Source organism: Hyaena hyaena, unplaced genomic scaffold, assembly GCF_003009895.1.
Source record: "Hyaena hyaena isolate Hyena2069 unplaced genomic scaffold, ASM300989v1 scaffold_586, whole genome shotgun sequence".
In the NCBI taxonomy this organism is placed as follows: Eukaryota; Metazoa; Chordata; class Mammalia; order Carnivora; family Hyaenidae; genus Hyaena; species Hyaena hyaena.
The window spans coordinates 687,501-713,155 of NW_024081218.1; the positions used below are offsets into that span (position 1 = coordinate 687,501).

Here is a 25,655-nt window from a genome sequence, read left to right on the forward strand (position 1 = left end):
AGGAAAAAAATTTCTTTTGTTGTGACCTGAGTATAAATATCTGATGAAAACGATGCAATTTGTCACCTTTAAGCTATACATTTTTATATTTTAGTCATCATGGTTCAAAATTCTTTGCTCTGTTTCAAAGTAAAAGATCATTCAAATGTTTGCTAAATTGCGGGCAATTTGATGTACCTGTTCTATTTTATCTACTTTAGTTATTACCTTATTTGTAAAATAGAGTAATGTGCTAATGTGAAATCTAGATGATTTCATTTAGATAAACAGAGTTCTTGTGCCATGTTAAATGAAATATCTAATTTTACTGATTAATACAAACTTTAATTGTTTATATATATTTTTTTTATTTTGTTATGTCAGCTAGCAGTGATTAGTCTTAAGTTCTCAATCATAGTTATTAAAAAAAGTGACCTTCAAGGCTAAACTATAAAATACTATTTCTCCCTACTTCAAAGAGTTTATGTATGAAGGTCTCTGAAACCCGATTGCATTTTCAACAGTGTAATTTTTACCCCTTGACAACCGGCCATCTTGCTTATTTATTACTCTAGTTTACAGTAGTAGCAGACCATTCTCTACTGTTCTCACAACCACCAGAAAGAAGGATAATTTACCAGTGAATAATTTGTTTGAGTTGATTTATTGGATGGTCTTGAAAGCTCACTTTGACTCACTGACCTTGGCTCTTAATATTTGGTCAATGCCAAACACATAATAGTTAGAGAATGAATATTTATACGTGGTTACTAAGAGATGTAGTGTAAATAGTGACTGATAAGATTACTGATATGCTTCAGATGTACTTGTGGCAAGTAAAATTATGTCCAAAAAAATTGCACACACAAGACACTGGTACTAGTTTGCAAAGCGCAGAGTCAGGTGTTAAGAATAAGAATAAGAAGTACAAACATACCCTTGAACCTAGAAGCCGACTAAGGAATGAGCATTTAATAACCTTACTAAATTTACTCCTCACTTTCTCTACTTTTTAATGTTTTAAATACCACCTCAAAATAACTAATGACTAGATAATTCTGATGATTTCTGTTAACACCCACTATTGTTCTTTGTAGGAATTCTGGATGTAAATTATTTGCCATAATATTGCAAAAACTACAAATGACCAAACAAAGTAAAAGTCATTTTCATTTGATCTGGCTATGTACACATTTATTTAGTGCAAGACAGACTCAGCAGGAAACAAGTTCGAACTGTGTGGCTTGTTGCCACTTCCTGATTGTCTCACTAAATGTAAAACGATTGTTGGCAGAATTTCCTCCTGTTCTTTGAGAAACTGACGATGGTGACTTATCTGACTTCTTAATGTTTTTTATTAGCTCTGATAATTCATTAGCGCCAATCACATCATTGTAGAAGAATGGATAGTATTTCAAGGTAATGCTGTGACTGAGGCAAGCACACTGTGTTCTGCTAGATCTGTAGTTTCATATATTGAGTTGTCACTTTGGTTCTTTTATACAATCATAAGTATTGAGACCCATCTGATTACTTCTTTCTGAGTAATTTATGATGAATATCCCAAATGGAAAAAAGTAAGTATATGCTTTACAAATTGTGTGATTCTTGGGTCACTTGCATGGCTTGGTTGGTTAAGCACCTGACTCTTAATTTCAGTTCAGGTCATGAACTTATGGTTAATGGGTTGGAGCCCTCTATCGGGCTCTGTGCTGACAGTGAAGAGCCTTCTTGGGTTTCTCTTCTCTTCCTTTCTCTGCCCCTCCCTGCTTTTGCTCTCTTTCTCTCTCATAATACATAAATAAAATTTTAAAAATAAATAAATAAATTGTGTGATTCTTGTCCTCAGCCCATCGTTCTCCAATCTTGGTTTTAATTACCAACATCTCAACTTTGGACCAGCGTATATATAGTAAAGTGTGGGTACACTAGCTACTTGTCCCTGTGCCCTCCTGAAAAAAAAATCCAAATCTGTCCATCTAAAATCCAAACAATTCCAAGAAAAGATTTAGTTCCCGTGGAAATTCTGAATCATGTTAGGTATCTAGTGGTTTGACCCAAACTGGCATTCCTGGAAATAACTACTTTGTGTGAGAAGGACTTAAATTTAAAAGCATTCTCTCGGAAAGAGCTTATCTTGTTTGCTCAAACTGAGAGAAATTCAATGAGAGACTGACCATCCACTGGGTGCAAATTCCTAAAAATATGTTTAATATCCATCCTCAGTGTATATTTTTGTATTACTCTGACTACATAACTATATTAAATGTTGTATTTCATTTATTTTGATATTCCACATCTAGTTCAAACAAGGAGTTCAAATAACTGAGTCTGAAACAAATCTGGCTGATCCTGTATTATCAATGTTTGTCTCCTTAAACTAGTTTTTCTTTCCTCCCACTTCTTTTTCAATTTATATTTTTATTGAATAATGTCCCTTAATTATTATACTAAACATGTTGTCCCTATTGTATTCCTTAAAAGTATACTTTCTTTTCTTTTATCTCCTGTATCACTATTTTTTGCTGTTCCTACAGCTTCCCTGTGTCATCATTTCCTTCATTACCCTGAATACGTCTTTCAAATTTGTGTAAAGTTTTCTTCTAAGTACCTACATTAAACATTTAAAAAAAATTTATATTTATTTTGTGAGCGAGACAGAGTGCAAATGGGGAAAGAGCAGAGAGAGAGAAAGACACACACACAATCCAAAGCAGGCTCCAGGCTCTGAGCCATCAGCACAGAGCCCAATGCAGAGCTCAAACCCATGGGCTATGAGATCATGACCTGAGCCACCCAAGTGCCCCAGTACCTATTTTATATGTGTCATTACATCGATTGAAATATGATAATGATTTCCTATCATTTTCCTACTTTCCCAACATAGTAATAGTCAATTGTATTGTGAATTTTTTTCCTTAAGTGTATTCTTAGGATAAAACACTATGCCCATGACAGGATAATACTACAGTCTATTTCCTATGAGTGTTGGTTGCCTCACTGGCAACAATTTTAAAGTAGCTTTTTAAAAATACTTTAAAAAATATTTACTTATTTTGAGAGAAAGAGTGTGCATCAAGTGGCAGATGGGCAGAGAGAGAGGGAAGGAGAGAATCCCAAGTAGGCTTTGCACTGTCAGCACAGAGTCCAATGCAGGGCTCAAACTCACAAACTGTGCAATCATGATCTGAGCCAAAATAAGGAGTTGAGTGCTCAACTGACTGAGCCACCCAGATGCTCCTAAAGATACTTTTAATGTTGGCTTATAACAGAGAGTAAAGCACCCCTGCCCTCATACTGATTAATTTTATTCAAGCTTTAAAAAAATTGTTTTTCATTTCCGTGGCCTAGCCAAAACATAATTAAACTCATATGTGTTATTAAATGTACAATTCCAACTTTCTGCCTCAGGAGGAGACGGATAAAAAATAAACCACACATGAATTTAATTCCTTCAAGGAAGCTTTTGTTCACTCTTCCAAGGCAGCCAATAACCAGATCATGTAGTTGTAAATGTAACACAGTGACAGCATCTATGGGCCATAAAAGTAGCTCCTGGTTCAATCTTGGCACCAAGCAGACAGACGCTTTTGGGAGAACTCATTCCATGCAATATGTTCAGAGTCTTGCCATATTTGCATCTGTTTTTGGCTACCTGGATCACTGGGTAATAATTAGAATATAAGAAAATCTTCAGAATGTATTGCCTATTTTTTAAAAAGTGGTCAATCTTATTCTTGTAAGCATGCCACTTTGGCACCTTTACAAAAAAGGATTTCTATTTTATTTAGGTTAGGATAAACTGCCTTCTGGCATTTGCATTTTTAAATAATATTCTTTTATCAATGCATTGTAAAATCACTGTTAGATTATTTACCAACAGTGCACTAGCTCCCACACTTCGTTCTCTACCTGTTTTTTTTTTATTTGTTTAACTTTTTTAAATAACCAGCAGAGATGATTCACTGTGATTCATACTAAAGAAACCAGCATGAAGAATAGAAAATGTAGAATAATAAAGGACTGTTGTTTCCTCTGGCTGAAATCATATTGGCAATTTCATTTTTTCTCTTTAGTGATGCCACAAGATATTTTTAAGATGACATTAAGTAACATACATTTTCCCCAAAATAATCTTCTGTTCTGCTTTTAACCACTGTGTTATGTGGAACATAAATCATACTTTTTCTTGTCACTATAAATCAGTGAAGCCTAAGCTATGAATGTGCAATTGTTAGCACCTTTAAAACTGTGATAAGCTCATCCATAGAAAAATGTGTTCTGTGAAATACTATTAAAGTAAAAGACTAGGTTTGTTTGATATAAAAATGTAGTTTTAGAGTATGACCAGTACATTTCACTCTTAATTTAAGATGAAACTGAGTGAGTCTTTAAAAATACAGCCACAAAATACAACCAAAAGATAGAAAAATGGAAATAAACTGAAATTTCAAACTTTTTTGGAGTATAAAACTCTGAAGAAAACCACAATAGTAAGTAGTAAAATCATTCTTTAAAATAAGACAGTGATATATTTGTGTAGGAGGTTGTGGAACAAACTTAACACACTTGAGTTTATGCCAAGATGAAACTCATCCAGATATGAAGGACATCGTGAGAAGAGGTAGTTTGCACATGGTCCAGATTCTGGCAGGTTAGAATCTATAGATTCTGTGGGGCAGACAGCACTGTAGTTATTGGTCTTACCAGGAAGTGTTAGAGACCTTATGGATAGGACATGTATCAAGTGCCTGTAAACTTCTGATCTACTATTAGAAGGTGTTTTTGGGTCAATGGTTCTCAGGAGGAACAAGTTTTCTGAGGACACTGCGACACTTTAGAGGTCACAAGACAAAGCCCCAGGTAATGTGCTAAGTGTCTTACATTCATTGTGACATTTAACCTTACTCTAGCCACATGAGCTGAACTGAGTATTGTTAAGAGCAATTCAGAGATTAAGAAACTTGGGGGTGGGGGTGGGGGAGGAGGAGTTGTGTTAAATGTATACACCTGTATACATTTAAGTGGTTGGTTTAGGGATTGAATATAGCTCTGTCAGATTTCAAAGCCCCTGCCCTTTTCACTATACCACACTGCCTCCCAAATGGCTTGAAAGAGAGAATGCTGCAATATGATGATTGGCTAGAAGGCAGGAGTAGGAATATGTTTCCTTCAGTATGTTCTAGAGCCTCTCTTGAACTAACCTCCATAGATCTCAATAATGTCTCAATATCCATGATTTGTACTTCCTCCTTCCTTCCCTCTCTCCCTCCCACCTTTTTCTCTTTTCTCCAATTAACATCACTACTGCTTATAATATCCAGCTCTGTTCTTTGTATAAAAATATGGAAAAATGGAAGGGTTGAAGTTACAGATAAATTCATCTTCTAGAAGGCTGAGAACTGGGGAATAGGAAGGGATTAATTAGTAGCAATTAATATTGTTGTTTATGGATGGAACATCCTCAACTGCTTTAAAGTAGGGAGAGTCCCAGAACTTCCAAGAATTCCATTTTAGATACCCTTGATTTCTGGGCAATTTTTGACTCTCAAGTTTCACTTCTTCCCTGGATTTACTTAGAATATTTTTATATACAATAAACTCTTCAGTCATCTTCATGAGCATTTATTTTATTTGATCCTTATTTATTCTTCATTTGTGGACTATTTCAAACCAGATTAGGAATCTATTAAGGTTAGAGATTTAATTTTATGTCTTTCCCTTTCTCCCAGTACTTATGGGACAATACACAAAATAGGACTCAGTAAGTTATTTACTGAAAATACATTTGTATTTTAGTTTGAGACAAAGGAAAAATGTATTATTTCTGTTTGAAATTTAGAAGTACATTTCAATTGTTTTTTAATAATATCAAGATAATTTCACTAAGCAGTCTCCATTATTTTGTATTATATTAAGATTGATATTCAATATCATCACAAATTGATATGGTCTACTATGCTATAAAAACTTATTAATAGTTGGCTTTTCAACAGAAGCAAAGATGTAAAAAGATCATTTTTGAAGGTTGGCTGTTTAATTCCTTGACCCTTTATATTATTTCTTTCCTTGTTATCCAGAAGTTTGAGATGCAGCTCATGGAAAGAAAAAAATGGCTCCAGATTAGTAAGCACCACAAAATAAGATTAGGGATCTTTATTGACATGTATACAGGGAGGAGTGTTGTACAGTTGTGGAGAAAATTTAAGAAAGTGAAAAGTAGTAGCTCTGAGAATAAAATAATTAGTTATGGTATTTTTGGACATGTCTTTTAAAAATGCATTGGTAGTAATTTATACTTAAGACTGTGTACTCTGATAATAGTAACTTCCATTAATGTAGTTATTTATATGCTTGGAAAATGAAATAACCATTTTCTGCATTTTTCCCCAAGGAAGCTGAAAGATAGTAATATTACATAATCCAATCAATGCTACATTGATAATAATTAAGTAGATGAGGCTCTTATCTGTTTTGGATACCAAAACCTTGGTCTTTAGGCTCCATGTGCATAAAACTTCAAGATAAATGTATTAACTTTCTCTAAGAGAAATCTTTAACTCCCAGTTCATTTTCTTTGGTCATATGGACTTACTACTCATTAAACCTGAACTCTTAAGAGCTTCAATTGGTTCTCTGTTCTCTGTCATTCACTGTGCCTTAAATGAAGTTTTATATATTCTTAGTTTTTATGGGTTATCGGCAGACCATATTTTAATTCAATTTAGTTTAATTTAACTTATCATTACCCTAAAATAGCTTCTTTTCTTTTCCTTTGCAACTCTTCTTGATTTTTAGCAACATTAGTTGATGCTCATTATATGTAAAACATTTCCCTAAGTGACTTTATAGGCATTATTCAGGACATATCTCAAATCATTATCTTATAGTTTAAAATTCACTCAAGAAAATTTTTAATAAATGACTACCATATCTCGGGTATTGTGCTAACATCTGGAGATACAAAGAGATAAAACATCACGTGGGGTTCTTCTCAGTCAAGGAAAGGAGAGAGACAAGGCAGATAAGGATAGAAATGTTACAGATGCTATGATACTGTGATAAAATAGATAATTCAATGATATGCCAGACATAGGTTGTGTCTGAGGAAATGGTAGTGAACACAACTATTAGACAGTAATCTCTTCCTTCACAGAGCTGACATTCTAACAGGAATATGTGGGGTCTCAGCTTACTTGGATTTGGTGATGTTACTTTCTTATTTAAATGGACAACAAGCTCTAATTGGCATTAAAATGGCTATTAGGAATCTTTGGAACATCAGTTATGTATACAAATGATTGAGTGAACATTGAAAGTAAAGCTACTTTTCAATTTGTAACCTTAAAAGTGATGTGATGGGTATGTTGTAGATGGCAGGTTTCCACTATCAGGATTCTTTCTGGAACAAGAAAGTTCTTAAAGCTGTCAGTTCTCTACATCCTCACCACCAAGAAAGATAAATTCATTTAAAGCTAAATAAGGTAGAATGGTACAATTTGTCTCCCTTGATTCAGTAGTAATGTCTTCAATTCTATAGTGTATGTTAGATCAGAACAGATTTTTCTTTCTTAAATGGAAGACTCTCAAGGATGTTGAACTTGTTTTTTCTGTTGTTCAGTCTTTCAATTCCAGTATAATCTAAATGTGCCTTTTCCATCTTCTTCTTTCCTTGTACAAAGATATTTCCTGTAAGTTCCCCATGTATTAACTTCAGTGAAACATCGTAATTTAAGAAAAGCCATATCTTTATAAAATGGCATTATTATTATAGTTGTGATTTAGGGTGCTAAATTTCCTCAATGACCAAAATTTTCTCCTCTCACAATCTCAAGCTTTGCTGTGATATCAAACAAGATAATTAAGGAGTATATAATGTACTTTGAAAACATCCAAATGCCAAAAACTATGAAATCCTACAATTGAGTTTGTTCATATCATTAATTTCAATGAACAGAAAGTTTATAAATGTAGCTATCTCTTTATAGCTCTCATGAAAACAAATTATTTCTACAGAATTTTCTTTGGTTATTGGATTTTTTCTAAAAATATTTTATTGAATCTCTGTTATTTATTTAGTAAATAATTACTGAGTGTCAGAACTATGCTGGCTTCTAAAGAAATTGGCATATGAAATAGTCCCCATCAAGTGAAGGTGAAAGACAACAAACATCACTATATTGGCTTAGTAAATCTATGATAGACATATTTTGTATATCAGCTATGATTCTAACCTAGTTTTTTTTTTTTTCTTAGCACATCACCTGCCTACAGTACCTCTTAAACTTTAAAATGTGTGTAATAATCTGGGTAGCATAGAGATTCCTTGACTCTACCGTGAGAGAGATTCAGCAAGTGTAGGAATCTGCATTTTCACAAAGATCAAGTGTTTGGGGAGCTGGTAACACTTGAACTTCACTTGGAAAGAAGTTCCCTTCGTGATCTTTCCCTTTTGTCTGAAATTTTCCCAGGCAAAAGTCCCAGATGGCCTCTTCATCTGCTTATCTCAATGCCATGCTCTCAGGACAGCCAGTTTCAATTTATTAGGTCCGTTCTTTTCATCACCTTGACATTACATAATTCTCTTTATTGAGATTCTGACCTTGCTCCTGAAAACGGCACCACCACTAACTGTTGCCTTACCCAGAGAATGACTTAAAGAGTGGGGATTATCAGGAAGAAGATGAGAAGGAAATGCACTTCTCATGGCACCATAAAGGAATGCTTTTTAAACAAGGTGTTGAGTCACATCAGCTAGGAAATGCTTACCTGTAGAGGAATACTTTTTGTAACACTTTACAAATATTAACAATTTAGCCTTCATAAAAAATCTATAAAGCAGATGCTGTTATTTTGTTCATTTTATAGATTAGGACACCGAGACTCAGTAACTTACCCCAACATCACACAGCTACTAAGTGGTACAGCAGGGATTTGAACTCTGGTAGTCTGGCTCCAAGGTTGTGGCCATAATCACTCTATGGGTGCTGTCTTACTCTTAGTCAAAGGAATGTCCTGTGTTTACTACCACCATTCACATCAAAATGACTTCCAGTAAGTTACACAAACAAATATAAACAAACCACAAAAAAGCAAAAATTATCCCCCAAGCAAAACAAGACAAATACTACATAGGATAGTATTTTCAAATCAAAGATGTGTTTCAACTTCAAATTACAGGAAACTTTTAGGAAAGCAAAGAGACCATAGACACAACACAACATACAGGAACATATCTCTTGTTTTCAGAAGAGATAATTTCTTTTAAAATAGCTTTCCCCCCAGAAATACAGTATAATCCATGAAGAGCATGAATTTTTGAGTCAGAAAGATCAGGCTTCTAATTCTGGCCTGTCATTTACTTCTCTGATGACCTAGAGAATTTTCTGGCTTGAATTAATTCTCAGCTTCCATGAAATAAACATGACAAGGCAAACTTTGGTGAATATTAAATGAAATAAATATGTCAAGTGCTCAGTATTATTCCTGGAACATAGTAGCAGTGTCTCAATAATTAAAACGTATTTACTAGTATTATTATTGTAGCATTAATTATTATTTTTTTAAGTTTATATATTTACTTTCACAGAGAGGTGGAGAGGGGCATAGAGAGAGGGAGAGAATCCCAAGCAGGCTCTGTGCTGTTTGCGCAGAGTCTAATGTGGGCTCTATCCCACAAAACCATGAGATCACGACCTGATCTGAAACTAAGAATTGGATTCTTAACCAACCGAGCCATGTAGGTGTCCCAGTAGTAGTAATTATTATTAGTAGCAGTAGTGGTAGCAATAAATTTAGTACTCTTAGTAGAATATAATCTTTATACTCTTAGAATATAATGTTTAGACAGAATGTTTTTGGTGGAATTAATACATTATAAAAGTTTAACTGATGTTGAATCTTCCTTTTTAACATCATGATTGCAAAGTGCTTATTTTGCTCCTTTTAAGATGTCTCTTCTGAGATGGACTCATTTATCTTCACCAGGTGATCAACCCAACACTCATCAACTGCTAGCCTTGGCCTCACGCCTGCGGGAGAGTACTGAACTCTTCCAGTCAGATGAGATGCGTCCTGCTAATGATCCCAAGGAGAGAATTCCAATCCGCGTCCGGATGCTGAATGACATTCTCCAAGACATGGAGAAAAGCTTCCTGGTGAAGCAAGTGCCACCAGGTTTTTATAGGTAAGATATGTGTCCCAACATTTATATGTTTATGCCCCTCAATTAAATTTTTGTTTAACTTTCAGAACATGTACCTTCTGTGAACTGACGCTATTTTTTAATAATAACTATGTGTAGTTATGAGTAATTATCATGTGTACAATTTCAGAACCATTCTCCCCCAAAGAACGTTTCAACTGCATGAGCATAGAATAAAGGACATTGGTTTAACAGCATCATATAGAAAATGACAAAGAATTTTTTTGACATTAAGTTCAATATGAGTCAGACATAATATGGCTACTGTAAAACCAGATGGAATTATAGGTTGTATTGGGAAAAATATATTTTTTGAATGAATCAGAAAATAAGCCTATACTATTCTTCCTAGTAAGACCACATTTGTGTTTAATTTTAGAAGTTACCTTTTAAGAGAAAGAGAAATAAGTTTAATATTCAGAAAAGAGTAGAATTTAATGGATCCTGAAACAGCCAGGGGACTAGCGATATGGGTTAGAGGTCACAACAGAGTGATTCCTAGGAACATTTTAACAATCTTAGTAAATATTTTCATAAACAACTTTTGATATGGAAGGGGGATTCAATTTTGACTTTTAGAGGGAAAATGGAGTTTAAAAGATTTTAACAGAGAGAGACAGAAACAGAGAGATAGTGCAGAGCCTGACCTGGAACTCAAACCCACAAAATGTAAGATTTTGTGACCTGAGCCAAAATCAACAGTCAGATGCTTAACTGAGCCACCCAGGAACCTCTACATATTCTTATTTAAGTCTTTTATTTTTCTACAAGACATAAAATATAAATACACACAACTTTCTGTGTAATAGATGCATATATGATGTGTATATGTGTATAACAATTTAATATATGTATATGTGTGTGTGTGTGTTTGTGTGTGTGTGTCCCGTGTGAATATAAATTTATGTGAGTATGTGAGTAAAGGCAGGAGATAAAGAGGTGTTGGAGGAATAGTGTGGCAGAAAAAATATTGGGCCCAGAGCCCACATTCATAAAAGAGTTCAAATTTAGACCTTTGCACTATATCAGTGGATGTTTCTGTGTGTTTGTTTGTATATGTATATAATTGTATATATAATATACAAATAAATATAAATTAAAAATACCATGGACTAGACATACTATACATGGCCAAAGGACATAACTAAGACTAGAAAATTGAAACATACGAATACAGATTTTAATTACATATAATAAAGAAGTTTCTGGAAAGTAGTGTTCTTAAAACTCTAAATGTGATGCTTTTATAGGGTAGTGAACTCAGTATCAGGGCAGGTATTAAAGTGTAGGCTAGGTAACTTTAAGTACCTGAGTATTTTGACTATACAAGATTTAAAGTGCCCTTTACCACCAAAATTCTGTGATCTAACAAACCACTTAATTTCTCTGCATCTTAATTTATAAATCTATAAAATGAGATAGTGGAATGAGACCTGTTTAAAATAAGAATCCTTTCCTACTTCTGATATTTGGTGATTTCCCTTAATGATTTTTAAACTCAAATTCTCATTTAAAATCCTTATATCATTTCTTCTAACAGTATGTATTCTGTAATCTAAGACTTTGGAAAATGTTAATTTATTATGCCAGATATTTGTAAGCACCAGAGACATAACCTTCCCTGATGAGGTTACATTTTTGAGGTGGGGATGGGGAAACAAATTGAACAAGGTACCTAAATAAAATATAGTGTATGGTAGGTATAAAAACTGCTAAAGAAACAATTAAACCACATTATTAAATTCAACATTATTTAAAATATCTTATTCTGAAAAAGAACATTATATTTTTAGAATATAAAAATTTTCCTTACTTTTAATGTATAAAAAATTCAGAAATTAATAAAAATCCTACATTAAAAATATAGTTTTATATATTATGGTATATAGTAGACTCTTTCACTATTTGCCTTTCTTGGTTCTTGCACTCAATATAGAAGACCCCTATGGTCTGGGATATCTGTCCAGAGAACTTTGTACTACCCCTCAAATAAAATTTATTTATTATACATTTTGAGTAGAAAAGGAAATCTTGATCTTGCCTCAAGTTTAAAATGATTAAGAAGGTGATTCTTCTCCATTAGTGATATGATTATAGCATATCTTGTATCCCAGTGTGCAAGCCTCAAAATGTTGATGTGTTAATGTTCTAACTCATGTAACAAACTCTAGAAAGCTTATGGCTGAATATTTTGGCATTATTTTAAACTATTATGACAATTTTTTTTTTTAATTTTTTTTTTAATGTTTTATTTCTAGGAGAGAGAGAGAGACAGCGTGAGCAGGGGAGGGTTAGAGAGAGAGGGAGTCACAGATTGAAACAGGCTCCAGGCTCTGAGCCGGCAGTCAGCACAGAGCCCGACGCGGGGCTCGAACCCACGAACAGCGAGAACATGACCTAAGTGAAAGTTGGACGCTTAACCGACTAAGCCACCCAGGCGCCCCTATTATGACAATTATTGAAGAAATGCATGTATGCCATTATTCTCTTTGGCTGTATTAATCCATATATATGCCAACAGCAAATAGATTACAATAGATAGACACAAATAGATAGCCTCAATTTGAATTATCTAACTGACCTTTATCGAAAGAGTCATGCATTTTTACTTCATTTATGAAACATATAACAAATCATCCTACTTCATGTTTCCATTGGTAGGCAATTCATATTTCTAAATATTCTTGAAGGAAAAAATTTTAAATCACAACAAAATTTCTACTCTCAATCCTTGTAAACTCTTCCTTTACAGGCAAGAAAATGTTCAAAGTAAAAAAATGAGTGTGATAAGATCATATGTAGTTTAAGAAAACGGAAAATTGATTATAATGCTAGCCATATGGATTAAATATAAAATTGTTAATTACATCATATAAAAGAACATTTGGTGAACAGGGTTCATTTTTTCTAGTGTTAAATAACTTTTAGAGATATTATTCATGTAAGAACCTCTTAAACCTGATGGTGTTATGACAATTCTTATCAAATATACAAGGAGGAAGTCAGAAGCAATTTGCTTTTTAAGAAAGTTGTTGACAGAAGTTCATTGTATAAAACTAAATATTTCATTTGGAATTTGGATCATGTCCCAAAGGATACTGCTTCCACCAAAGTATCGCTAAACACTGAAACATTTTTAGAATATGTGAAGAAATTTTGGCATCAGAAGATTGAAAGATTTTGAAATCCTATGATGTTGCATGTAAAACCTTGTTGTCATTCTCATAAATAAACCCTCGTTGAACATTGCTCTGTGCAAGCATACTGCTAGAAACTGGCAATGTCAGATCCCTACCTTTAAGGAGTTTGATTCAAGAAGTAAACCAGGCAAATCATAAATCAAAAAATTTGAAGAATACTTAGGTAAATTTCCCAATGAATAGTACAGGTAAGAAGTGCTGTTGGGATTCAGTGAGGAGAGATATTATCTTGTAGTGGACAAGAAAGACTTTTTAGGGGAAGGAGCAAATTTATCTGGGCTTAGGGGAATTATAGGATGCCCATTAAATTAAGGGGCCTATAGACAGAATGTTTTTCCCCAAAAATTTATATGTTGAATCCTGATCCTCAGAGGGACCTGAGGGAGGTGATTAAGGCATGAGAGATTAGTGCCTTTATAAAAGAGGCTCCACGGAGCTCCCTTGAAATTTTCTGCATTGTGAGGAGAGAATATCTGTGGACCAGGAAGTGGACCCTCATCAGATGCCAAAACTGCTAGGACTTTGATCTTACACCACCCAGCCTCCAGAACTGTGAGAAATAATCTTGGGTTTTTCATAAGCCACCTAGACTAAAACATTCTGTTATAGCAGCCCAAACTGACTAAGAAAGGGAGCATTTCTAGGAGAGGGTGGTGTGAAGAAAGACACAAAGAAGAGGTTGAGCACTGTGTACTGGGGAGCAGAGAACAAAAAGTGGGATAGTTTGAATGGCTCTTAGGATTGTAATTATGGAAAGGTATGAAGGAATCGACTTGTGGAGTACTTTAAATTTTTTGTTGAGAAGTTTGAACTTTATTTTTTATACAAAAGGAGCCATGAAGAAATCTGCATCTTAGGAAGACTTACTTGGTGTTCCAGATAGGGTGCCCTGGAAGAGAACAGAAACCTTCAGGAAGACTCTGGGTATAAGAACAGCATGGTGTGCTGAGAACATGGGTTTGGTATATTGGTGTCAGGAATGAAGAGCAAAGGGGTGATTTGGGAGATGGAGCTAAAGGAAGAATTAATGAGTTTAGGGACTGAGTGGCTTTGAGAATCTTTTTTAAAGTTGTTTTTTAGGATTCCCCTGGGCCTACCCAGATGAAGCATGGATGATTAGCAACAAGTTCCTCCTCTCTGTCTTTTCTCCAACCAGTTAGTTCAGGAGTTCAGTATCACTTGGTCTCAGGATAATTATATGATCATTGGTTGATAATCATAATTTCTAAAGTCCCTTTGAGCTCTAAAAATCTGAGTCAATGGATACCCACAGCATTAAGCTTCACCTCTATAATTAAGGGGAATTCTAACCTTGAGGGAGGGGAGCAGGAAACAATACAGTGATAGACTGCAATGGCATAATGAAAAGCTGCAGAGTCAGAGATTTTGAGCTTAGTAGGCAGTGGGAGCAGATGAAACAATATATATGATCAGGGACCATGTAGTAAAAGTACATTACAAACCACAAAGCATCTCAAAAATACTACTACTATCAAAATCCCACAATATAAAATTTGACTTATTGCCCCTGAATAGGGAACCCATTATGCATATTCTTAAAAATTCTGAATCTTTCATCTCTCCTCTTCCTTTACTATGACTTTCTTTACTACTCCACTACTCCCAGGAACTGGTGTTGTCTGGAGATGGGAGCTTATAGTATCTGTTTTGTTGTTGGATTCTCTTTAACTCCCTTTAGTTATTATTCTGCAAAGGCAGAGTAAGCAGTCTCACCCAGTGAAACTATTCATTCTCTACTACAATATACCTCCCTCTCCCCACCAAAAAAAGATAGTCTTTTTAGAGCAATTTTAGATTTAGAGAAAAACTGAGCAGAAAGTACAGTTTTCATATAAGCCTTCATACACACACACACACACACACACACACACACACACACACACGAGTTCCCTCACCCACAAGGCACAATTTTCCCTATTATTAACATCTTGCTATTCTGTGGTACATTTGTTACATTAGTACTAACTAAAGTTCATAGTCTATGTTAGGGTTTACTCTCTATATTTTAATTTTCATGGATTTTTATTAAGTGTGTAATGATGCATTTCCACCATTATTATATCATGCAGAATCATTTCACTGCCTTAAAAATCTGTGTTCCACCTATTTATCTCTCACTCCTTTCTCCCTGAGCCTTTGGCAACCACTGGTCTTTTTCATGTCTCCACAGTTTTGCCTCTTCCAGAATGTCCTTATTGTTTGATCATACAATATGTAACCTTTTCAGATTGGCTTTTTCACTTAGCAATATGAATTTGGGTCTTTTCTATATTAATTTATTTTTATCATTGAATAAGATTTCATTGTATGGATATACTACAGTTTGCTTATCTATTCACCTATTAAAGGGCACTAGATTTTGTTTCTAATTTTGGCAATTATGAATAAAGCTGCTATTTATGTTCATGTGCAGGTTTTGTGTGGGTGTACATTTTCAACTCATTTTGGTAATGACCAAGAAGCAGAACTGCTAGATCATATGATATGACTATTTTTCAAAGTGAGTGTACCATTTTGCCTTCTCCTTAGCAAAATTAGAAAATAATTTTTGGTTGCTCCACCAGCATTTGTTTTCAGTATTGTGGTTTTTAGCCATTCTAATAGATGACTATTGGTATCTCATTTTTTTAATTATAATTTTCTATTGATATATGATGTCAAGCATTTTTTCACATGCTTGTTTTCCGTCTGTGTATCTTCTTTGGTAAATTGTCTTATCAATTCTTTTACCTACCCATTAAGTTATTTGTCTTGTATTGTTGAGTTTTAAGAGTTCTTTTTATACTCTGGATACAAGTCCTTGATCAAATATGTATATTGCAGTATTTTCCCCCAGATTCTGGCCCATCCTTTTATTCTCTTATCAGTCTCTTCTGTGAAGCAGAAGTTTTAATTTTAATGAAATCCAATTTATCAATTTTTCTTTCATGGATTGTGCTTTTGGTGTTGTATCTAAAAATGTGTCATCAAACCCAAGGTCACTGTTGTCTTCTAAGAGTTTCATAGTTTTACATTTTATGAAAGGTCAGTGATCAATTTTGAGTTAATTTTTATGAAGAATGGAGGATCTATGTCTAGATATATTATCTTTGCATGTGGATGTGCACTAGTTCCAGCACTTTCTGTTGAAAAGACTATCCTTTCTCCATTGAATTGCCTTTCCTCTTTTGCCATACAGTATACTTTAATACTGCCTTTTACCATCAGCAGCTACTTTTCCTAGAATTGCTTTCAGAATTAAGAACATCATGCAACGATGATATTGTTTGGGATTTATAAAAATTTTATTATTTATAAAAGTAGGAAGGGGTTTGAATAGGAAAATTTGTTTTAAGGAACTCTCAAGGTCAGTTCCTCAACAAGAATAGAAAACCTCAAAGGACTATTAATATTGGGATACATTTAGATAAAATACTAGGATTAAATTAGGTAAAATGAAAATAAAATGTAAAAAGATAATTAGCAAACTATAGAATTCTATACAAATGTTATAAAATAAAAGTAATTTTATACCATTCTGCTGTTTTTACTTCTGACTTTGATAGTGTTCTGGGTTCCAAACTTCTTCCTTCAATCTCTTTTAACCGAAGGATAAACATTTAAAAATTCTGTAACACATGTTCTGTTTCCCCAGAGTCACTACAAGTGAAAAGATTTTCTTTTTCATTTTTAATTTTTATTATATAGTCCTTCCCCTTAAACATTTGCTAAAAGTTTGCATATTGAGGGATTGTGAGACCCCACAGAAAAGAAAAATGTTGGGAGAGGATAGAATTAGACATAGAGTTTTTGAAAAGAGTAAATATAATATTTATATGTCCAAAGTAAATGTGGACACACTCTAAATGACAAACCTTTTCCAGTAGGAAAGCTTTCTTTCAAACCACATTTTTTTGTTTGTTTAAATTATTGATGCTTATTTATTTTTGAGAGAGAGAGAGAGAGGAAGACAGAGCACAAGGCGGGGTGAGTGGCAGAGAGAGAGGGAGACAGAATCTGAAGCAGTCTCCAGGGTCTGAGCTGCCAACACAAAGCCTGACCTGGGACGCAAACTCATGAACTATGAGATCATGACCTGAGTTAAAGTTGGACGTTCAACCGAATAAGCCACCTAGGTGCCCCAAACCACATTCTTTATATGTTCAGGAACCACTATTACAAGCATCATAGTCTTTTGGAGGCAGACTCTCCCTTTTAAATTTTGAAGTTTGAACCACCTTTTTAGATTAGGGCACCGGCTTTGAAATTTAATATCTTATAGAATATGCATTTTTCTTGCTTATTTTAGAAAATCTCCCCAAAATTTTTAACCTTGTCACAAATTTTTTAAATCCTTAAAGGGCCTGCGTTCTCAAGGCTGCTATTCTGTCCCTCTACCCCTTTCTTCATTTGCCCCATACCAGGCTAAAAAGTCTTAAAAACAGGAAAGCACTGGCTATTGCTCCCTCTTTTAAGTGACTGTATGAAGCTGCACAGACATAAGAAGATCTTCGATCTTTTTTTTTATTTAATATTTTATTTATTTCTGAGAGAGAGGGAGGCAGCATGAATGGGGAGGGGAGGTCAGAGAGAGAGGGAGACACAGAATCTGAAACAGGCACCAGGCTCTGAGCTAGCTGTCAGCACAGAGCCCAACGCAGGGCTTGAACCCACAAACCATGAGATTATGACCTGAGCCAAAGTCGGATGCTTAACTGATTGAGCCACCCAGGCACCCCAGAAGGTCTTTGATCTTCAACTTTTAGTGTACCAATAGAAAATCACGAGCTGTTAAAACTGTCCTCAGCCAAACTATGATTGGCAAAGGTTTTCTATTAATAGGCAATGTATGCATATGAAATATAACAGCATGACCTCACATTCGTACACTGGAATAGGTTATCTGGATAAAATCCCATGTTTAGCCTCTACATATTTAAAGAGTCAGCAGTTAAACAGCAAAAGCTAGTAAGGGTTTGCCTCCTTCCCCATTATAAGATGTGCATACATACATATAAACAGACAGACAGACATTTACATTGCTGCACTATTAACTATGATTTTATGTGATTATAGGGTGATTTTACCAGGGGTTAGGAAATTTGGTGTGACTTTCGGGAGAAGATTTGGAGATCCACCTATGGCATTTATATTGCAGTTGTTTTGATTCGAGGGTGTGGGGAACTGAGAAGGAAACAAGCATGAACCCATATTTAATGCTGGCTCTTGGCAGAAACAGAGCTCTAGGAAAGTGAACATCCTCAAGCACCATCATTCAAAATAAATTAAAAGCTAATTATTAGGCTTAAAACAAAATTACTGGTTATACTGTAATATTGTCCCATTGTTCTTTCTAAATGTGTGGTATTTCAGCTATATCACGGGTAAGTAGTCTGTTGGGTGCTATGTAAGCACCTACGTTTATAATATTATTTCTTTTGGAAGATACATACTAGTTCCAAACAATGGCCTTAATCAGGAGTTTGGCGAACACTACCTATTTGCAAGCTGAGGGACAGTGTGTGTATGTGCTTGTACATGTGTGTGAGTCTCTGGCTTGTGTCCTTATTTAAAACTTTTAAAAATTTTCTTTAATGTTTATTTATTTTTGAGAGAGACAGAGACAGAATGCGAGTGGGGGCAGAGAGGGAGAAAGGGAGACACAGAATCCAATGCACTTTCCAGCTCAGAGCCCAACACAGGGTACAAACCCACGAACCATGAGAACATGACCTGTGTCAAAGTCAGAGGCTTAACCAGCTAAGCCACCCAGGTGCCCCTAGTTTTGTGTCTTTATAAAATCTGTGGGGGCAGGTACATAAAAAAGGAAGTCCTTCTCAAGATACCTGGAATGGCCTGGAAGAAGTTCAGAGGACAATTTCAAACTAATCTAAGCCAAGACAATTTTTTGTTAGCATCCTTGAAAGCAGGAAAATAGCAATGTAAATGTCAGGATGCTTCTGCCTTAAGCCAAGGATAAACAAAGCAGGCAATCCATTAAAAGTACTTTTCAAACACATAAGCTCCCAAAACTTTGCTTTGGAAAGATGTTAGAACTAGTTTACACGTAGGCAAGCAATGACATTAGACAGAACTATTAAAAAACACATTTCCCAGACACCCTATGATCAGGTTTCTAGCTATGTATTCTGGACATACATTTGATTTTAAGAATTTTAAGGGATTGAATTCCACCCTCCCAACACATTTCAGAATAAAGTGATTTCATTATACAGTTTTCACGGTGTTTTAATTAGAGTTAGCTATATATGTACTAATAGAACCTCATGATCAGTGTTTGATTGGGATAATAACTACTTTGTTAGGGTTGTACTATTTCTTTTAGCGAGGTGTGGGTGGTCTGAATGGAGCTCAAATCCTACCATTGTTTCTCGTGTCATTAATTCTATCAGCAATGCCTCTGATTTCTTTAGACTATGAAAAAATAACTAGTGATTAAGAATTACCATAATGCTTTTAAAATATTTTTAATAGCGACCACTTGCACAAAAGAATCTATGTTGAATACACAGTTTTATAATTCAGACAATGTAACATTTCCAAAAGAGGATTGAAGACCTGGCTCATGTACAAAATCTTTATAATGATGATCGTTATATATATTCCTTATTACTCTTTTATGAATAAACGTATACATGAGCTTTATAATTATGTCCCCATTTCATATTTTTAAAGTTTCTACTTCTAAAAGGAACCAAAAAGCTTCCAAAGTAAAAAGAAAAGTAATATACTCAAATCCAAACCTCTTTTTTCAATACCTCATTTTGTTAATATTGAAACAAAGAACATACCCCACTTTGACAGATAATGTTCACTGCAACTTGATTAGACATTGAAACACTTGCTTTAAAAATTTCAGTTGACAACATTATCTTTACCAGGCTAATTGGTCTGAAACTAAGCCTTCTAGGTTCAAAATAGAAATTCATTTTATAAAAATGTTTCTCAGGTTTGAGGTTTCTTTCTATATAAGGTGAAGAAAAAATTACTGTTTTCATATTTGCAAAACAAGACACATTGCCAATCTGAGAGCAGGTTGTGGTTTTATCATGTATTTAATAATGTTATGAATAAGAATAATAACAATACTGCTCACAGAGGAAGGTTTACTCTGTACCAGCACTACGCTCTACATTTTCATATATTATCTATAATGTTTCTAACAATATTGCAATATCAGTCCTGTTATTCCCTGTATAGAGGTAAGAAAACTGAAACTTATGAAAAGTTCATATGTAGCAGAAATGGGATTTGAGATGGGATTCAAACCACCTCTCTAAAACCCCTGTTCATTCTACCTACTAGATATTGTTGCATATGTTGAGACAAATTATTCCTACTTTGCATAGAACCAATAAATTTGGTTAGATTTTGATGCAAATATAGCCAGAAATTAAAAGACTCAATTTTCATAAGGACTTGTTGAGTCTCATTTGGTGTACATTTACAGTTATATCTCCTAGCCCTACTGCTCACAAAAGTGCATCTGTGAGGTACCAAGTTTATCCCTACTTCCGGAAAAGAAGATATACCCTATAGTCTGAATCAATAAAATTACTTTGTCCCAAAATATTGCTTACCCTTTCCTGTTTCCATAAATCTTGAGTGCAGTTAAAAGAAAAGGGACATTTGTCTGCTAAATCTCCTATGTCATGGTGAGGAACGTTTTTACATAACTAGAGTTTTACATAACTCTAGCCATATAGAGAAGGAATCACTAGACTGGGAATTTAGGGATGTTGACTTGAGACCTAAAAGGGCCACTGATCAGGTAATCTTACAAGTCACTGATCTTCCATGAGAGTCATTCTTTTAATCGGGTAAGTCAGAGAAGATAAACGGGCAGATCTGTAAGGGAATGAAATACTAGTTGAGTAAGTATTAATAAACTAATACGAATCAACTTCTGATTTTCTTTAAAAATAATTATTGAAGTAATTATTTCAACAAAGGAATAAAAATAATAAAATGTAGGTTATCTGTGAAACCGTGTTAAATACTTTAGTGCTTGTTTCTCTCTCCTTTTATCACTATATCTTTTATCTTTATTTCAGCTGTTAGTATAACACATTTTGTGTTTCCGTGTCTATAAGTATCTTGTTGATTCAATATGATCCAAAGAGAAGACAAAGAATCATCTTCAATATTTCCTTTTTATTTATTTATTTGTTTGTTTATTTATTTATTTATTTATTTATTTATTTATTTTTGAGAGACAGAGAGAGACAGATCATGAGCAGGGGAGGGTCAGAGAGAGGGAGACACAAGGTCCAAAGGAGGCTCCAGTCTCCGAGCTAGCTGTCAGCATAGAGCCCGATGCGGGGCTCGAACCCACAAACTGTGAGATCATGACCTGAGCCGAAGTCAGACGCTCAACCGACTGAGCCACCCAGGCGCCCCTCAGTATTTCCTTTGTACCTGCTAAAGCAAGAAATATTTTATTTTGTTACGTAATGAAACTAAAGTACTTCGTTGTGTTATAGATTATATTGTTACTAGAGCAGATGCCAAAAATCATTGTATTTGCCAAATCTAGATTTCTAGATTATTAGTAGCAACATCTTATTCTTATAATAAGAAAAAGTATATCTTTATGCCATACACACACACACACACACACACACACACACACACACGCAACTATGGAGCAGGTACAACATTTCTGTGAGATGGGACACACAGAAAGGACAGAGAACTGATAGACATAATTCCATAGAGCACACATTTATTCCCATACCCCACTCCAGTGTAATATTTTGTTTAAACTAAAGCACACAAGGTTACTACAGTTGAGGAAAAGGATGCAAATGTCCCTCCTTCTCTGGTGACCACAAGGGTCTTTATGGTTTGCCAACCACCAACTTTGGTTGCACTGCTTATTCAGTCTGCTTACTAAGATCACAAAACTATAACATTTTCATCTCATGAACAACAAAAAAGGCTGTGAATTTATAACCATACTGAAATGACATCAACTTGGAATTTTGTAAGGACAATAGGATGAAATAGAAATAGGAATAGTTAGAGCTAACTATAATATACAATTTAATATACAATTGATAGAATCCTAATAAAAAATACAACAAACACTCAAATTACATATGTAAAATTCTTCTATTTTCTTTCAATCTATCTTAATCAGGCAAGTTGTAATGGGAAGACTAGAAGACAATCTACTTATTCCAGGTAAGAATAGTTTCAGTAGAAAGAATTAAAGGCTTAGATGTTCATTGGAGGTGTTGGAGTGGTAAAGGTCAAGGAAGCTTTTGCTAACATTCATGGAATCAAGAACTACCAGAACAGAAAGAAAACCTTCAGTGACAGTAACCAGGTACCTGCAGCTCTCAAGCAGGAAATTTCCAGGAGGTCTCTGAGAAACTCCATGATTCTCCTTTCTGCCATCTGCCTACCTATCTGTCTGCAAACTTTGCTTTAAATTATTTTTAATGATTTTATTTATTTCTGAGAGAGAGATAGAGACAGCGTGATCAGGGGAGGGTCAGAGAGAGAGGGAGACACAGAATCTGAAACAGGCTCCAGGCTCTGAGCTAGCTGTCAGCACAGACAGAGACACAGGGCACGAACCCACAAACCGTGAGATCATGACCTGAGCCAAAGTCTGACGCTTAACCGACTGAGCCACCCAGGCGCCCCTGAAAACTTTGCTTTAGAGTGTGGTTTCACTTCTGCCTTCAAAATCTTGTATGATCATTAGGTTGTGTATTTTTTCTGTGCTTTTATAACATTTGTTGACTACTTTTTCCAGAAAGACCAAAGTGGTTTTTTATGCTGTATTCCAGGATCTTAGAGGAACTAGGATCTGCCTTGTGCTGCAGTTGGTACTAGTGGCGGTAGTGATAGGGAAAAATCTATTATAAGATGGCTGACAGGAATGATGGGGAAATTCCAGTCCCCGACCAAAGGCTCCTCTTCCAGTTCTTCTTCCCACGCTGCTTACTGCGCACGCCAAATTACTACTAATGCGGAATTTATTTTTTTAAAACATCTATCTAATTAAGAGCATTATACCTTGATTTTTTTAAGGCTCATAAACAATAAACATAGGGAAATTCTCCCCATTTCCTTCATATTTGCAAAACACGTCCAATTGTAGGATAGTATTGTTATCGATCTTTTCCTCTGGCTGGGCATGTCCCCTCTTCCAATTTGAATTGGAGCTGAGCCATTGTGCAAAAGAAAATGAATTATAATGCTTTCCAATGAAATAATCACCCATCTTATTACATAAGACATATCATGTATAATTGTGCATTAATTGATTCCACAGATGGTTCTCTTATGGACCTCAACTGTCAAAAAGAGCTTAATCACCAGGCCTCGAGAAACCAGCAATCCTTGCTTGAAGGTACAGTGTACCTCTTCTTGCTCCGGGCCCATTTCTATATGAGGGTTTCTCTACTGGAAATATACCTGGCATCTGGTTCTTCCTTCAGGGCCATTCCAATTCTTTACTCCAATCCTACAGTTATCTCAAATGGACATCCCAATGGACTAATGACTAATCAGCCCATGATCACACATAACTGTGGTGTCATTCATTTGGCATATTTTAATTTGGTGGGGGGGTACTTGCTATGACTCAGCTATGACCATAATGGGCTTACACTCTGGGCTCAGATCTCTGGAGAGTGATCTCCTCTGAGCCCACTGATGTGAAATAAATTCTCTGCCTTCCAGGATCTACAAGTACCACTTGGTTCTTCCACCAAGTGATCCAGACCAGGTTCCATAACAGTAGAGGTTCAGGTATAGCCAACACAGGCATTTATTGGAATTATTTAATTTGTGATATATTTCCCTGCCAAGCAGAGACTAGGAACCCAAAGATATTTCCTATAAGAATTTTTTAAGGGAATACTAATTACATGTCATGTCAGCCATTTTATATATTTGGTGCTTAATCCTAATCTTCACAATATACATAATTGTTGGAGCTGGTAGTTTTACCCAGGGCTTTCTTGTTTCAAAGACCTTTCTTTTTTCCTCTACCATACTCTCCAAAGGCATTTATGGAAGATTCTTTTTTTTTTTTTCTTTGGTGCTCTGTCTATAATTTTTCTGATCACTCATCCAGGTAAATATCTTCCCCATTTGTCAGTTAAGGACTCTGAAGTTCAGAAAATATAAATCTTCCTCCAAAGTTGCCAGAGATAGTAAATGACATAAATTAGTAAGCAATAAAACCTGGTTACAGCCATTCTGAGTTTTATTTTTTAACTAAATTAATAACCATTTCTGTAGTAGCTTCACAGGAGTAGAATAAAAGGAGATATTTTAAGTTGAAGTGAATAAAATGATTCTATTTCAAACCAAGAAAGAGAAGCAGAAACAAAATATATTTTATCTCACAAAAAAAAAATGGTTATTTAATCTTTTGCACTACTCAGACCTCAGCTGTAGGACTAAACTCTGTCAGTTGGGTGATGTACTTTTCTTCCCGCATTTCCTAGGATTCTCATGTTAATTTTATTGTCTTTCTTATCTGTGAATTAGAAATTGGTGCAACTTCTTTAAAATTACTTATCTAGGTTTACTACTGAGTCCATTATTAGTGATTCTGTTTATTAATTCAGCAAAGCCTTAGTGCCCACCACATGCCAGAACTGCTAACAGCCTGCTCAAAAATATAAATATCAACTGTACTCTTGTGTACCTCACCCTTTAGTGGGAAGAAAGAGAATAAGCAGACAACAAACCAAATAAATATGTAATTACAACCTTTAAAAGTGTTTAGAAATAAGAGAGAGAGAAAAGAACAAAAGAAAGAACGGAAGGAAGGAAGGAAGGAAGGAAGGATGGATTTGTTGTTTTCTTCATTAGCTAAATGGATTGGGGGAAAGAAACTTGGTTCAGGCTGAAGAAATAGACAAAGGTCTAGAGGCCATGAAGAGGGGTTAAGATGTTATTTTCAGTGCATTTTAAATCTGATTTTAAGCAGAGGATAACATAATTATGTCCGATGGTTTATCTATTTATCTATCCATCTATCTCCTATTTCTATCAGCTATGTGGAGACAGGATTACCAAGGTAATGGAAGAAATGGAGAGATTAAAAATGATATGATATTTTATATCATATGTTTGCACGTATAGGAGGATTAGGAGGAACTTGATGGAGGAACAAGGGGGAGAAGAAGGGCGGAAATGGTGGGGGAAAGGGAGAGAGGCAAACCATGAGAGACTCTTGAATGCTGACAAAAACTAAGGACTGATGGATGTGGGGGGGAGGG

General features: G+C 35.0%; 1 protein-coding gene across 1 annotated transcript in view; it reads left to right on the forward strand.

Moving 5' to 3' along the window:
* The window catches only part of NAALADL2 (N-acetylated alpha-linked acidic dipeptidase like 2), a 665,926-nt gene that overhangs the window by 608,419 nt on the left and 31,852 nt on the right, over positions 1-25,655 (forward strand). The window contains exon 12 of the mRNA XM_039256707.1: positions 9,967-10,165. Within this exon, the coding sequence (XP_039112638.1) occupies positions 9,967-10,165 (199 nt within the window). The remainder of the gene's footprint in view (positions 1-9,966; positions 10,166-25,655) is intronic.